The sequence below is a fragment of the Takifugu flavidus genome, chromosome 6, assembly GCF_003711565.1.
Source record: "Takifugu flavidus isolate HTHZ2018 chromosome 6, ASM371156v2, whole genome shotgun sequence".
NCBI lineage: Eukaryota > Metazoa > Chordata > Actinopteri > Tetraodontiformes > Tetraodontidae > Takifugu > Takifugu flavidus.
The window spans coordinates 7,166,612-7,180,894 of record NC_079525.1 but is presented as its reverse complement, the minus strand read 5'-3'; the positions used below and the strand labels follow the sequence as shown (position 1 = coordinate 7,180,894).

At 45.9% G+C, this 14,283-nt stretch overlaps 2 protein-coding genes across 6 annotated transcripts; one reads left to right on the top strand and one right to left on the bottom strand.

Moving 5' to 3' along the window:
* Nucleotides 1-337: 337 nt before the first annotated feature.
* LOC130527074 (E3 ubiquitin/ISG15 ligase TRIM25-like) lies at nt 338-8,234 on the bottom strand. 5 transcript variants are annotated; one of them, XM_057035193.1, is made up of 14 exons: nt 7,958-8,206; nt 6,957-7,054; nt 6,793-6,845; nt 6,557-6,694; nt 6,322-6,443; nt 4,754-5,468; nt 4,424-4,519; nt 4,246-4,326; nt 3,946-4,098; nt 3,574-3,733; nt 3,314-3,352; nt 2,910-2,960; nt 2,151-2,228; nt 338-1,554 (listed from the first exon to the last, which is right to left on the bottom strand). In XM_057035193.1, exons 6-14 carry the CDS (start codon nt 5,333-5,335, stop codon nt 1,001-1,003), a joined length of 1,794 nt encoding a protein of 597 aa, XP_056891173.1. In that variant the 5' UTR covers nt 5,336-5,468; nt 6,322-6,443; nt 6,557-6,694; nt 6,793-6,845; nt 6,957-7,054; nt 7,958-8,206; the 3' UTR covers nt 338-1,000. The 5 variants fall into 5 exon arrangements, with proteins under 5 accessions (XP_056891173.1, XP_056891174.1, XP_056891172.1 ...); XM_057035194.1 differs by lacking the exon at nt 6,957-7,054 and having other exon boundaries at nt 6,549-6,694; nt 7,958-8,234; XM_057035192.1 differs by lacking the exon at nt 6,957-7,054 and having other exon boundaries at nt 7,958-8,234.
* mfng (MFNG O-fucosylpeptide 3-beta-N-acetylglucosaminyltransferase) lies at nt 7,495-13,808 on the top strand. The gene is made up of 9 exons (XM_057035205.1): nt 7,495-7,685; nt 7,733-8,226; nt 10,500-10,545; nt 10,707-10,809; nt 11,249-11,402; nt 12,278-12,363; nt 12,890-13,055; nt 13,137-13,222; nt 13,574-13,808. The coding sequence occupies exons 2-9, from the start codon at nt 7,927-7,929 to the stop codon at nt 13,623-13,625; spliced, it is 993 nt and encodes a 330-aa protein (XP_056891185.1). The 5' UTR covers nt 7,495-7,685; nt 7,733-7,926; the 3' UTR covers nt 13,626-13,808.
* Nucleotides 13,809-14,283: the final 475 nt, after the last annotated feature.

Below are 14,283 nucleotides of genomic sequence, written 5' to 3'. Positions count from 1 at the left end.
GAAGTAGCGCATCACGTGACGAGACTGCGCGAATTCAACAGCCCCCAAAACGCTGACAGGACACTAAAGTGTAAAATATTAAGTTAAGACACACCCCCACCAGATTATTTTACTCAAAATGACTCAAACTTTACTGTCATCTTTCCTCAGCTGTAAAAGTTCCAAAAAGATTCAATTATCTCATGGCATCTAAAGTTAATCCATTTAGTCTGAAGGCCAAAAAGGTCAACGTTCTTTAAGGTAGCAACTCATACAGACACAAATAAAATAAACACTTTATCATGTAAGCATTTGGTCATTGTGTATGACAACATAAATAAATACTTGAAATACAGTATTTTACAGGAAGTCATCATTGATTTTAATGGTGGATGGTTTAAACTGCAGAAAAGGGAAATATAGCCGACAGTTTCAAAATTAGAAGAATATGTGGGACCAGGCTTCCAGGCCTCTGGATCAGTTTATTGTGAACCAGTGTAGACATTCACATTAAGAAACAATAACAACGGGATTAACATTTACTGACCAGCATATACAGCTGCCAAACTTTTGAAATAATGCGCTTTCATACTTAACGCGGGTTTAAATACCAGGTTAGTACATTTTCAAAAGTAATTTTTCCCTGCAAATTGCTTGTGAAAAATTTAAGTTCAAGTTAATGTGTAGCAGCCAGTCGTAACAGCAACTACTGGTTATTAACTGTGATATATTTTCTGCATTTGTTTTCAATTTTTTCAAATTTGGAATTATAGATTGAACTGAACATACAGATAAGCACGAGACATGCATGGAGGAAGATTTTCAGGGTCCAACCCAGCCTCATCTTGTCAAGTATTTGACTCTGCCCCTCTTTGACGTACTGTATTGACTCATCTTGTAGTGAATGGAAAAAGTAAAAAAGTCTTTAATGCTGAAGATTTTCCCTGATATCGAGCTGATTGTCTCAGCCCTTGTGTTTGCAGCCCTGTTTATACAAGTCCTGGATGTGAGGGGGGTGGGGCTAGGATGGGTTTCCATTACTGCCCTCAGGAGGGCAGATAATCAGGGTAGAGTCAAGATCCAGCCGGAACGCCGGATACAGAGGGTGTGAGAACAGGCAGCGAAAAGTGTGCAGCAGCACCACGGTGTCCGATATGCTGTAGAAGGACAGCGCCCCCTTGTTACGCTCCAGAAACACACCGATCCTGGGGCATGCTGGCGCGGCCACGGTGGTCTTACGGTTGTCATGCCAGGCAGCATATCCAGTATGTGTGCACCTCAACCGCCAAGAGTTCTCATTGCGACCCAGCAGACACGGCTTTCCCCCACCTTTGCGTCCAATACCCCGGTAAGTGACGCCGATGTCGACCCACCCGCCGCCCCTCCACTCCACCTCCCAGTAGCTAGCATCACCAAACTGTCCTTCCCTGCACAGAACCTGAGCCACTGAGTCAAAGCGCTGTGGGTGAGGTGGGTAAGACTGAGGCTCCTCGCCACAGTGGGCACCTTGATGTCCCTCCAGGAGAAGCAGAGTGGGGTGGGCAGTATCGGGGTCTAAGGAGAGACGACAAGCACCTGAAAGAAAGAAAAAATCTGTCAGAAGCTACACAGGAGACAGTAAACCCCATCACTTTTGAGTCTGACCCACATTAGGCCACATATGGACCTCAGGACAGGGCAGCAGGTCATTGTATGGTTTAGAACGCTATACTTTGACCTGGCTTGTGTTTCCACAATGGGGCGTTAGCTTTAGAACCTGCGTGAGCTGGCAGCAGCCTGACCCAGTTTAACTCGGCAATTAACTCAACCAAGGAGAAGAAGAGGTAACACAGAGGGAGGACTGCACCCTGAACAGCAGAGATGTTTCCCACTTCCTGACCCAGAAATCTCATCTGACCTTCTGGCCCAGATGGGATAAATGACACTTAGGGCTGTAATCCCCCTCAGCGTAAATAATTAACACCTAACAAGGTGTTAGCTGTCATTGTGTTAGCTGCTTCCTGATGCACGTCAAAAATACAGTGAGTTCCTCATCATCCAACTTTGATGAGGCACACGAGACTGGCCGCTCCGATTTCATCTTTCTTATGTGTTTCTCATGTGCTGAGAAGAGCGAGGATGGAAAGAAGGACATCAGAAAAAGGAGATTCGACTGGTCAGAGATTACTCACAGTGGAGGAAGACTGCCCTCATCCTCTGGTCAGCCAGCTGCAGAGACAACGAGGACAGACGGAAGGACGAAGGCGCGGCTGAAAAAGGAAACATTGAGGAGGGTTTTAAATCGGTCTTCTAGTATTTTCACATCAAAGGAAAAGAAAGAACTCAAATGTTAAGAGAAAAGGAAAGTAAAGAGGGAATCCCAGGCAAAGCAGACAGAAAAGTGACTTTAACCATGGTTAATTTTAGATTTTCCTGTTGCACATGCAGGGTTAGTTTTCAATAGATTTAATTTGCTTCTTTATTCTTCACATTTCCACCAGATGGGAAACAGGAGTAATTCAGCATTTTGGGAAAAACACTTAAATGACAACTCAGAAATCCCAGACTCCAGCTTTAACACATATTTAGAGCCTAAATTGAGAAACTATTGGCAAATAATAACCCAAAACTCTCTAAATTGGGAAACTACTTTCCACCACATTAATTCGCCTTCATTGCTTTAGAGAAGGATGAATCTGTGATTATCCACAACTGTAAGGAACTAATCATCTAACCTTCTAAACTGTAATTCATACTGATTCATCCTGAATTCAAGTGTAGAATGATAGTGATGGTGAACATGAACAAGCGCATTTCCCAAATTGCCAGACTGCTCCGTACAGGCAGGTGAGAGTGCGACGTTGTGGTGAAAAACACGTTTCCTTGACGTTAAAATGTAATTTGATGAAAATTAAAAAGTGAAAAATTGGCATTTTCCTTTAGCAACTTACCCTCACTTTGCCCTGCAGATGTTGGTTGTGTTTGGTGTGGTTTGGAGTTCTCTGCATTGAGATTTCATTCCCCTCATCAGAACAGTATAGATTTGCTTTGTATTGATATATTATCAATAATATTAATAATAACCACCATAGTCAAGTAATAAACCGGGCAAAGACAGTCAGCAGTGATCAAATATATAGTCAATGACCTACACTCTCAGACACACACACACACACACTTGGACAGTTTAACTGAATTTCACTGCCGTTGAGCTGGATACGAGTGTCTGTCTCATCATCAATAATTCAGTTTGACGCTATTGTAGCATTAAATGTCATGTTGACACGGCTCAGCTCAGACCTGACACACACACACAGAGCCGCACGCGTGTGTGTATCATGTTCCGTTTGCTTACCTTTCACACATTCGCCGGCAGAGACGTAGTTTTCATTGACTGGAACAAAAACACAGTCAGTAAAACTTCGTGGAAGCTCATTTACACAAATATAAGAGGGACTTAGTTAGAAATAATGACACAGTGGGATAAAATAGGGGAAAATCTCATTACACAATATAAAAACAGCACTAAAAATAGTCAAAATGTATAGAAATCTTAAAGAAAGACCTTAACCCACTCTAAAGTGGGTTCCTGCCTGAATGTGACCCATATCATACCTGCCCGGCTGATTTTATCCTCCTCCTCCCTGCAGACCTCCTCTAAACGGCTGCAGAGGTGGCTCAGCGCTCTCCTGGCGCTGCCGAAGGCCTCCGAGGGCAGGCAGACAGCTCTGTTGTGCCAACCGTTGGTGAGGGTAACAAAGAGCGGAGGAGCAGCCTGGGTCAAGAAAAATATAAAGTAAGTGGAAAGTACAGCTTAATACCCCCCTGAAATTAAAAATAACTCTAAAACAGGCACTGTGTTTTCCACCACGGACTCATTTATCCCTCTGAGCTGCTCCTTCGATGCGCCTCTTAATCTATCTTGTTATGGCTTTTAGTTTACTGTACAACACGTTTCCCAGTTCCACTCAAATTTCTCCACCTCACCTGTAAAAAGTGGGCACTGTCCCCACTTTGGAGGAGCCGACTAATCTCCTGATCCCTCCTCCTCAGCTCCTCCAGGTCTTTCTCCAGTGTCTCTATGTCGCGCTCAGTTCGCCCAACCGCCACTCGCTCCTTTGCCTTTAGCTTCGTTCGAACCTGAAGAACAAAGGCAAAGACTGTGACCCTGCACCACGGGTGTCTTGATGGGTCATTTAAATCTGCTCATGTCCTGTAACAGGAACTACTGGGACACACCGAGACCACGAATGGATGGAGCTGCCAGCCCATCATCCTGCTGCTCACCTCTGCTTTTGTCTTCTCCAGATGCTCTGAAATGTCTGCAAACACAGCTTCACTCTCCTCCAGAACAGCCAAGGCCGACGCCTGGAGCCCATGCAAGAGGCGTTAAATATGAAGAATATCCAAATGCTATTTTCCAAAAATGCCTTAGCATTCCTGCACGTGTGTATGTGTGTGAGACCTTGAGTAACTGCAGGCTCTTCTGGAGCTCCTCCAGCTCTCTCTCTCCTCTCCTCATCCTCTCCTGGATGTTCTTCTGAGTCTCCTGTAGCTGCAGCTGATAACATGTTTATAACATTTATATATTTCCACAGTCCTTGTGGTCAAGAACCTTTTTTTTTATTAAAAAAAGCCTATCAGTCTTATGTCCATTATCCTATTTGCTTGCATTTATACATTTTTGATTGAATGGAAATGTAATTTATAATCCACCTGCGGCTATGGAACCTCTAAATTAGGTGAAATTGGGTCATTGATAAATATAATCGCGGTAAAATAATGACTATATTACCTGTCTCCTGGCTCTCTGGGCGTCCACGTTATGCAGCTCCTCTTGGTCAGCCTCGCACAGCAGGCAGCCGCCGCTCCACTCCAAGCCGCCCCCCGCAGGCTCCAGACCCAGCCGGTGCTGAGCGCACAGCCGCTCCGGGAGACACGCCACCGCGGCCACCAGCTTGTGCCGCCGCAGCGTGCCCACCTCCCGGTGCGGCACAACGTGGTGCTCGCAGAAGGACGCCAGGCACACCAGACACGACTTGACCGCCCTCAGCTTGTTCTCCGCCGGGCAGAAGTCGCAAGGGACGTCCCCGTCTCCACCAACGTAGAGTTCCGGGGCCGCGAACATTTCGCTCAGCTTGATTTTATCGACGACTTCGGCGAGCACTGTGTTCCTCCGCAGCACCGGCCGGGGGCTGAATGTCTCCCGGCACTGGGGGCAGCTGAACTGACCGGACTCGGCCTGGTCCCAGTAGTTGTTGATGCAGGACATGCAGTAGGTGTGTCCGCAGGGGGTGGACACCGGCTCCTTCAGGATGTCCAGGCACACGGGACACTTGAACTGGCTCTCCGTCACCGAGATACTGGCGTGGGCCATGGCTCCGTCCCACTGGCCTCTGTGGCTCTGGTTCTTGCTTCAATGGTCCCGGGGATGACCGGGACGGCTGCTCCGGTTTCCTCCTGTGAAGGGGCGCGGTCAGGAACCCGGAAGTCCCCGTCAGTGACGTCATCTGAGATGGAAATGATGAGTTGTTGAACTTTGTTGGGGCCTTAGGGGCAACATTAGCAATTAAAGAAACAGTTGAGGGCGTGAAAAGAGAGTTTTGGGTTATTATTTGCCAAAACACAGTCCAAAAACTAATTCCTCACTTGTTTTATATGAGAAAATCAAGCTGAATTACTACTAGTACCTGCATGTGATGTTCTGAGTGACAGTGGGATCTTTTCCTTAGAAATTACATTTCTAAGGAAATTTTGCGGAATGTTTGCAGATCCCCATTAACAGGCTATGACGTAATGTTCATATTTTTAATACAAGTTGGATAATAAAATACTCTGTATTTTCGTTTAACTTGTCAAATCCTCTGCTTGCAGGGAAACGTTTGTCAGTCACACACACACACACACACACACACACACACACACACACACACACACACACACACACACACACACACACACACACACACACCGTAAAAAGACTTAAAAACGCTTGATAAATATTCAATCTTACGTAAGCTTCCACGGAGAAATGTTCTGTATGTATCTATAGTGCCCCCTGTTGGTCACCGCAAACAATGCTAAATCCATCCAAACTGGAACGACTGAGCGGAATAAACCCGGATCAATGTCATTTAAACGGAGAATATAGCGCAGGAAATTACTTGGAAACATTATGCGCAGACATTTCACGGTTCTGAATTTCATTTTTGTTTTTAAATTTTATGTAATGTCTTTACAAACTCATGAATTGTTAGGCTCAAGTAAAAATGGACAATGAACAAATAGCAGCATCGTTGTCAGATTGTTCAAAACTGTCATATTGCTTTGCAAATATTCTGTGTAGATTGTGTCTTAATATACCTTTAAAAGGCAGGAACAGGAGGAGCAAAAGCATCAAAGTATGTTGCAGCAGGAAGGTTGCAGATCTGAGGATGAGTCAGGATGTTGTTTCACACACAAGACAGGCTGATGCTCTCCAGTAGCTGCCAAAAGAGCAGAGAAGGTCATTCTCATAGAGATGACTCAAACACCCAGAACCTGCTTCAAAAACACGTTAAAAATTATGTTGGAATTATGTTGGAACACACACAACAACCTTATGACCTCTCCTCATCCTCCAATCACAGTTGTTGACTGGGGTCCAAATCCCAGCAGAACACAAAGCCTTGAGAAAGGGGCCCATCCCTGGACTCCCCTGGCTCTTTGTTCACAGTGAGGTGCTGGCGGACTTGTCCTGCAAGAAAAGATTCTTTTCAGTAAGCCCGTAAGGCGATGCTGGGCCTCTGCCGGGCCTCTGCCAGCCTGGGTGTGCCGCCTGATTCTCTGGTTTACCTGCGGGACTGCCATGGATACGAAAGAGTGGTGGGTCTGACCTGGTCCAAGTCCTGGCGGAGAGGAGGAAAGCAGCTGGTCAGTGGGTGAGGAGGAGCGACATAGGGGAGGGACATAGGGAGGGATGGATGTAAGGCGAGAACGCTGAGAAAGGACAAACACACAAAGGTGGCAACGAGGGTCCGAGGTGAATCAATCAGATCTCTAGAGTGGTGGCAGAACTGCACCAGTTTAGAAGAACTTCCAGTTCCTCCTCAGCAGCCTGCACAAACACATGTTTGTGTCCATGACTCATAAAGGCTACTTTCATTTAGGACATGCTTCCCTATTTCATGTACGGGATAAAATCATGTTGATTCTGTTTTTATCTGAACAGAACTAATCAGAACGGAGGAACTCATCACTCCTCTAGAAAAAGGGTCAGAGTTAAAGCTTGTGGTGATTTTCCCATCTCAGTCTCCAACTCTGACACACTGGGCTGAGTTTAGAATTCAAAAGTCAACCTTTTGTTCCACTTTTATGGATATATTAATTTCTGATTGTGATTTTGACTCGACTGAACACCAGAAACCTCCAATCAGGAAGGAAGAGGCGGAGAGTTCCACTGTGGTTTCTGCTTAGATGTTTCCAAACTCAACGGGTTTTTCCACATACATTTTTGGCAGCTGTTTATGTCACAATTTACAGTATTTAAACTATAAACAGACTTTATAAATACAGATTTAAAGACGTCCCCTACCAGAAAATAACTTTTATCATAAACAATTTCTTATACTTTTGTCATCATGAAGTTCGCGAAATTCTCATCAGTTCCGGTTTTTTATTTTGAAGTCTCTGACCGAAAGTTTCTTATCTGGCGTCTGTAGTTTGATACTTGCGGCTAACCGGAGACTGTGACACGGTCCACTCATCATTTTGTGACCTTTAGCCAGAAAATGAGAAGGATATCTGTCTTAATGTAGCAACACCTCAGATAAACCAAGAAAACCGGATGAAAACCGGACAGCGTTTCCGTTCGGGCTGAGTTTTCTTTGGTTATTTGAAGGATGTTGAACCCTGAAGACCTCGAGGGGGACCGACATGAGGATTTGTGAGATTTTAACATTATCTGGAATCTGAATAACTTTTTCTGCCATGCATAAGAAATGGCTGTGTCGGAGGTTACCCGTTGTGGTCTTGGCCATCTTCATCATCCTCTACGTGGACTTTCAGTTACGCGCCGGCACCAACGCTCCTCATGCGCGCCGCAGCGCAGCCGTTCAGCCGCGCTCCTCCAGACACGCACAGACAGCGGCTGACACCAACCCGGCCTCCGTTCCTGGCCCACGGCTGAAGCTGGAGCAGGTCTTCATCGCTGTGAAGACCACCGGCAGGTTCCACAGGACACGCCTGGCGCTGCTGCTGCAGACCTGGATCTCCAAGACCAAAGCGCAGGTGAGACAGGTGGCCGGGACAGAAAACTACAGCTCTGTGCGTGTGCGTGTGACCAACTGAACTGCGGGTGTCAGTCATCTCTGAGCACGTGGAAAGAAAACTTTAATTCGGCATTTCTGGGGGCTTTTCAGCAGTTTTAGATTCGTTTTGAATTACTGTTGCTTCTCCGAACAGTCCATCATAAGGGGATGAGCTTATATTTATATGTCCGTATTCATGATTCAAGAGAAGAACCGACTTTAAATCCAGTGATGATGATTTAGATTTCGTTTGGGTCCAAGTATAAATTGAAAACCTCTAAAATGACATTATGATGCTGATCGATAGGTTCAAGTAACATTTGTGATCTCTCTCCCTTACACACGCACACACACTCACACACACACGCTGGAAGAACCACCTCAAATCTTCAGAATTTCAGAGTGAACGAGGAAGATGCTCTTCTGTCTTTGCTTTGTCTGTTCCTGGATCAGAGTTTCACACATTTCTATTTTCTACCACTTCAAAACATTTTTCAGCAGTTACAAAATGGGGAAAATGAACAGTAACTGAAACACACACACACACACACACACACACACACACACACACACACACACACACACACACACACACAGGAAGCTGTGCAGGCAGAGGCTGTCTGAACTGAGGGGAAGTAGCGACCTGGTTAACAATACTGAAAAGGAAGCTGATCACAGAACAGGAAGTGGAGAGGCAGAATGCAGAACAGAAATTCATCACATACACAAACACTGTTGCTTAACGTGAAAATCACAAAAAACAGGGGTCAAAGGTCAGACCTGAGAGTTCCCAGAATGCACCTGGGTCATTTACCTGCTCGTTGGGAACTGCACCTTCCTGAAAACGCAGCAACACGTTGCAGCAACACAGCGCCGAGGCAACCTGTTTGTACACGCTAGTCTTGATCTGTCTCCCTCTGCTGTCGGAACGGCAACACTCCACCCACATTTTTCAACACGCTGTGTATTTTTGATTTTTGATTTTTGATTTTTAATTTTTTTTTTTTTTTTTTTTTCAAATTCAGAGTTTAATTATTTTGGGGAAAAAAAAATCTCCCCATCATTTTGCAACCAAAGTTGGACCTGGCCGTTTTTTGCGTCAGTTCCCTGCAGAGACCCATATATGTAAAAAACATGCGTGTAGATCCACTCTGAGGGACGCCACCATGTCTGAACTCAACTGGGCAGAAACAACCACATCTCCTGTTTCTGGAGATGGTCGCCAGCTGGAGGAAGATGCAGGAACCTGAAGAATCTGTGTCGGCTCTGTCTGGTCAGGTTCTTCACCTCTCAATAGGCTGGTTGTCTGTGTTGAGTTGCACACGCTTGAAAATGCCAGGCTTCTCTCAGAGGAGTCCTCTGCAGAATCCACGTCTAATTCTTCTCAGCATCAGTCACAGAGGTGCAGACCCAACGTGAAGGCTTCCAAACACATTTCAGGCTTTTGGTTTCTGGCGAGGCTGCGTTTGCAGCTCTTGAATAAAACATGATTTATGCTTTGTGTTTATCTCATCTAACGGGTGATTTGTCCCACTCGGAGGTTATTTACTGCCTGTCTGGCGCAGGCCGTGATCACAGCCCCAGGGTGTGTGGAGATGGAGCGTGATGCCACTGTTGCCTGTTCAAATTCCCCGATGCAAACCTCTCCGGCTCTCAGCGCTCATCAGATTTTTATCGTGCTGAAATGAAATTGTTCAGGGATGCCAGCCGCAGGTGGAGTTCTGTCCCAGGATTTTCAAGTCAATACGGTGTTTTATAGCTAACTCCATCTGCTGGACGCACAGATAAAGGGGCCGGGGTTACACCTGACTGAATCAGGATTGCAGAAGTGCTTGAAAGGATTCACGACCCTCTGGAAAATGTCTGAAACATATGAAGTAACACAGGAAGAACTAACCACATCAGGTTCCTCTTGGATGAAGAAGACATTATGAAATTCATGTTTTTAATTATTAAACCCCAACTTTAAAAACTTAAATAAGACCACTTTTTGTAATAAGCAAATCCATTTTAATGACAACACTTGTTTAAAGTAGCTTCAAAGAATTTAAGGATGTTCGGACGTTGCATGTTTTACCACAGATTTACCGCTAGAGGTCAGCATAGCTCCGTCTATTTATCAATTCATTTCTTTATCCACACATCCATCCATCCATCTATCTATTCTCTGATATGAGGAAAAGGACAGGAAATAATCCAGCCAGACGAATTAATCATTTTAATGCATTTTCTTTTCTTTCTTTTCCAATTCAGACGTTCATTTTCACAGACACGGAGGATGAGAACCTGCGTGCAGAAGGTAAGCAGCAGCACGAACCTGATCTCTGCAAGAAACCTGAATGTTAGAAGGAGAGTGACTGTCTCCTTAATTTGGAGAGCACCTCTCTGAACTCATCTGAAAATATCAAAAATGATCTTCCATCATGGGTATAAAGGTGACGTGTTCCTGCATCTGTGCAGGTGTGAACCTGCTTGTCACCAGCTGCCACTCCGACCACAGCCAACAGGCTCTGTCCTGTAAGATGTCTGCAGAGTATGACAGCTTCATGGCCTCAGACAAGAGGTGAGGAAACAGCCAGCAGAGGCTTAGGTTGTTGGTGCAATTCCTGCCTTCAAAAAGCTGGCAGCTGGATCTCTGCTAACTTCCTACCTGTTTTAAAATATTTTTCTGGGTCCTCTGGGCTTCAGGTACACTTAAATATCTTCTTTTTACTCTAAACTTCTCCCCCACGTCGGACCCTGGTCCTGCTCAAGATTTCTTCCTCTCATATTCACATGAAACTGTTAGCTGTGGGATCAGAGACAGTTTATAAAAGTGTCCTGCTATAGCTGGCAGAGATGGAGGCAGCTGCTGAATTCGGGCTGAAGACAGAACCGGAGCCTGTCTGAGTTTGAAAGGAAACTCATTTTATTCGTTTGGCAGCCAGAACAGCAGCAGCTGGTGGCTTTTAAAGCTCTGGTTGGGTTTTAGCATCATTATCACGTTATTTCACCTCCTGCAGGTGGTTTTGTCACGTGGACGACGACAACTACTTGAACCCTGAGGCGCTGCTGTCGCTGCTGTCACGTTTCCCCCAGGACGGCGACGTCTACGTGGGCAAACCAAGCCTGGACAAGCCCATCACTGCCCACGAGCTGATGGACGGCAACAAAACGGTACCAAAGCAGAGCACTCATACAGCTTAATCCCTCTAACACTGAGTCTGAGGCTGGGTGCAACATTAGGCTCTGCTGAGTTAAAATCGGAATATCAAAGACACCCTCAGACAGGAGAGAGTGAGAAGGGCTTCAGGAGGAAGTGTCATGAAAGTCCAAAATCCATCATTTATTATTAAAGGGATTCAAATTTTATTCTCATTTTTTGGGGGTAATGAAACCTCCTATTATCTCAACATCCTGATGCCCGAACTAATGTTTGCAGCCAACTGGTTTAGGGATAATTTTAGCTCCAAGATTAAGACGTTTTGAAAACTGGACTTTGATCATTTATGTTGGGACAAAACACGGGGACGGAGCAGGTAAGCTCCAGCTGCAGGGGACGGGCAGTCAAGGTAAATTAGAAAGATCCCACGTCTAAGAAACGCGAAATGAGTTAGAGCTGATTCCATAATTCCGGAAACACGCTGATGTCAAAGTTAAGGATCAGCGCGCCACTTCTCTTTCTCGCCTGTTTCACATCCCAGATGGGAGGAGGGACAGGGACGACTCTCTTTCTCATCTTCCCTCATTTTCTCCATTTCCTGCTAGAAGAGGGGAGGAAATGAGACGACAACAAAGGAATTTGCTAAAAAATTGGACTCTGGAGTGAAGAGACAGGAAATGAAGCGACTCCGTTTTAAAGAGAAACGAGAGTGAGGAAAAGAGAGGAAATGATCAAAATATTAACATAGTGGATAAATGGGTGGGGGAGAAGATGGAGGAATATTGATGCTTGCACAGCAGACCTGCTGGGTTGAGGTTGGGCCCCATGTTGGGACCGGTGCGGGGTTGGTGCCTAAAGTATGTGTGTATGTGTGTGTGTGTTTTTCCAGAGGGAAGTGCACTTCTGGTTCGCCACAGGTGGAGCGGGATTCTGCCTCAGTAGGCGGCTGGCGGAGAAAATGGCGCCATGGGCCAGGTATTTACCAGCCAGCTCCTTCATCTTTACAGTCAAACATGCAAACGAGTCTGAACCATCGAATGCGTCTGTGTTCCCCAGAGCGTCCCTGGGTTATTTAGCATTAGCTGGGTTAGCCAAGACACCAGGACGGCTCATTAATGCAACAAAGGCTTTAAATACTCCTGGAAGGGCCCCAAACAATGCTGGACAAACACAGCACCGATCTGGTGCTATATAATTAATTGTTTCTACTAGAAGGGAGACTGGTGGACGAGTCCATCAGAAAAGTTTAGTCCCTTCTCTGGAAAAGGTCAGCACCGAAGAAGACGCCGGTATTGATCCAAAACACGCAGGCGGCCCATCGTTCTCTGTTTAGGGACATGTTCATCAGTTTCAGTCCTATAGAATGGGAACCTTTAATCAATGAATCCGTTATAAGTGATGTTTTCACCTCGACTCGCCTTTATGACACGTTTTCGCGTGTATGACGACCTTTGCTCAAATCGCTTCAACGGTGACCGAAAAACGATCGTTTCCCTGCCAGCGGCTCCCGGTTTGAGCTGACGTCGGCAAAGATCCGTCTCCCTGACGACTGCACGGTGGGGTTCATCGTGGAGGAGCGTCTGGGTGTCTCCATGGTCCACTCCCCTCTGTTCCACTCCCACCTGGAGAACCTTCTGCTCATCGGCCACAGGAGCCTTCCACAGCAGGTGGTCCCAGCTCTTCGTCCTCGGTGCTTCTTACTCTCCTGCTGCTCTCTTAGCCTCTTAATGGTGCTTTCTTTGCTGCAGGTCACTTTGAGTTATGGGATGTTTGAGAACAAGATGAACACCATTGAGGTCCAAGGGAGCTTCACTAAAGAGGACGACCCCTCCAGGTCTGTTCGTCATATTCTGTAGCTTCCTATGTTGTTGCTGGAAAAGTAACAAAGAAGAACCTCAGTAAATCACCTCCTCACAGTGCTACACTCATTTATTCTTCACGTGCAGGCTCCCTCCCATGGGCCCAGGTTTGTTTCAGGACCTTGACAACTATCCCAGTCTGACAAAAGTCTTGACAGAAACCCACCTATTCTTTCAGCTAGTTTTCCATGAGACTCCGATTAGATCAAAGTGAAACACAGCTCAGATATTTTTGCCTGTTATGTTAGCGGATGCCGTTTTTGATGGCGGATTAAAGCCTCACCACTGAGGTGTTTCTTCTGGCGTTCTGTCTCCAACTTCTGCAGGTTTAAGAGCGTCCACTGTCTGCTGTTCCCTCTCACCAGCTGGTGTCCCTGAAGTCTTCGCCCACAAAGAATTCTTCGTCCAGCAGACAGGAGGATTCATCTCTGTCTTCCAGATGGACGTTTGCTGTTTTACTACTGGATGTTTTTATCTTTTTTATAGGCAAGAACTAAGCACTTTAGACTGGGAGACACAAAATAGATTTATGATACAAATAAACTGTCAGTGAAATAAAAATTGCAGTTTCCTTTAAGTTGGGCTGATCAAAAATGGCAAGGTAAGATGACGGCCGAAGCTCCAGTGGTTAACCTGTACAGAAGCTAGCAGGCTTTCCCTTTTTAATCCCATAAACACTTTCTTGATGCCAACTTGGTGTTGAGATTCTAGTGGTGCTGGTTTGGTTACATCTATAGTCAGACCCTCCAGCTTCTCCTAGCTAACCTCCTCTGTGTGTTTTTCCTGCTCTTTCACCTCCCTCCATCCCTCCATCCATCTCTGTGTTTACTCATATTTCTCCCTGCAAGCCCATGGCTGAAGACCTCACGCCTGTGCTTTTGTTGCATGCATAATTTTGACCTTGCCAACAACCGAGGCTCCACCAGCCGAGGAGATTACAGACGGGTCTGGAACCGACACCAGCTGCAGTAATCAGCAGTGGGTCAAAACCAGAATCTCCTAATAACATGCGCACAATCAGAGGGGGGTGGAGGTG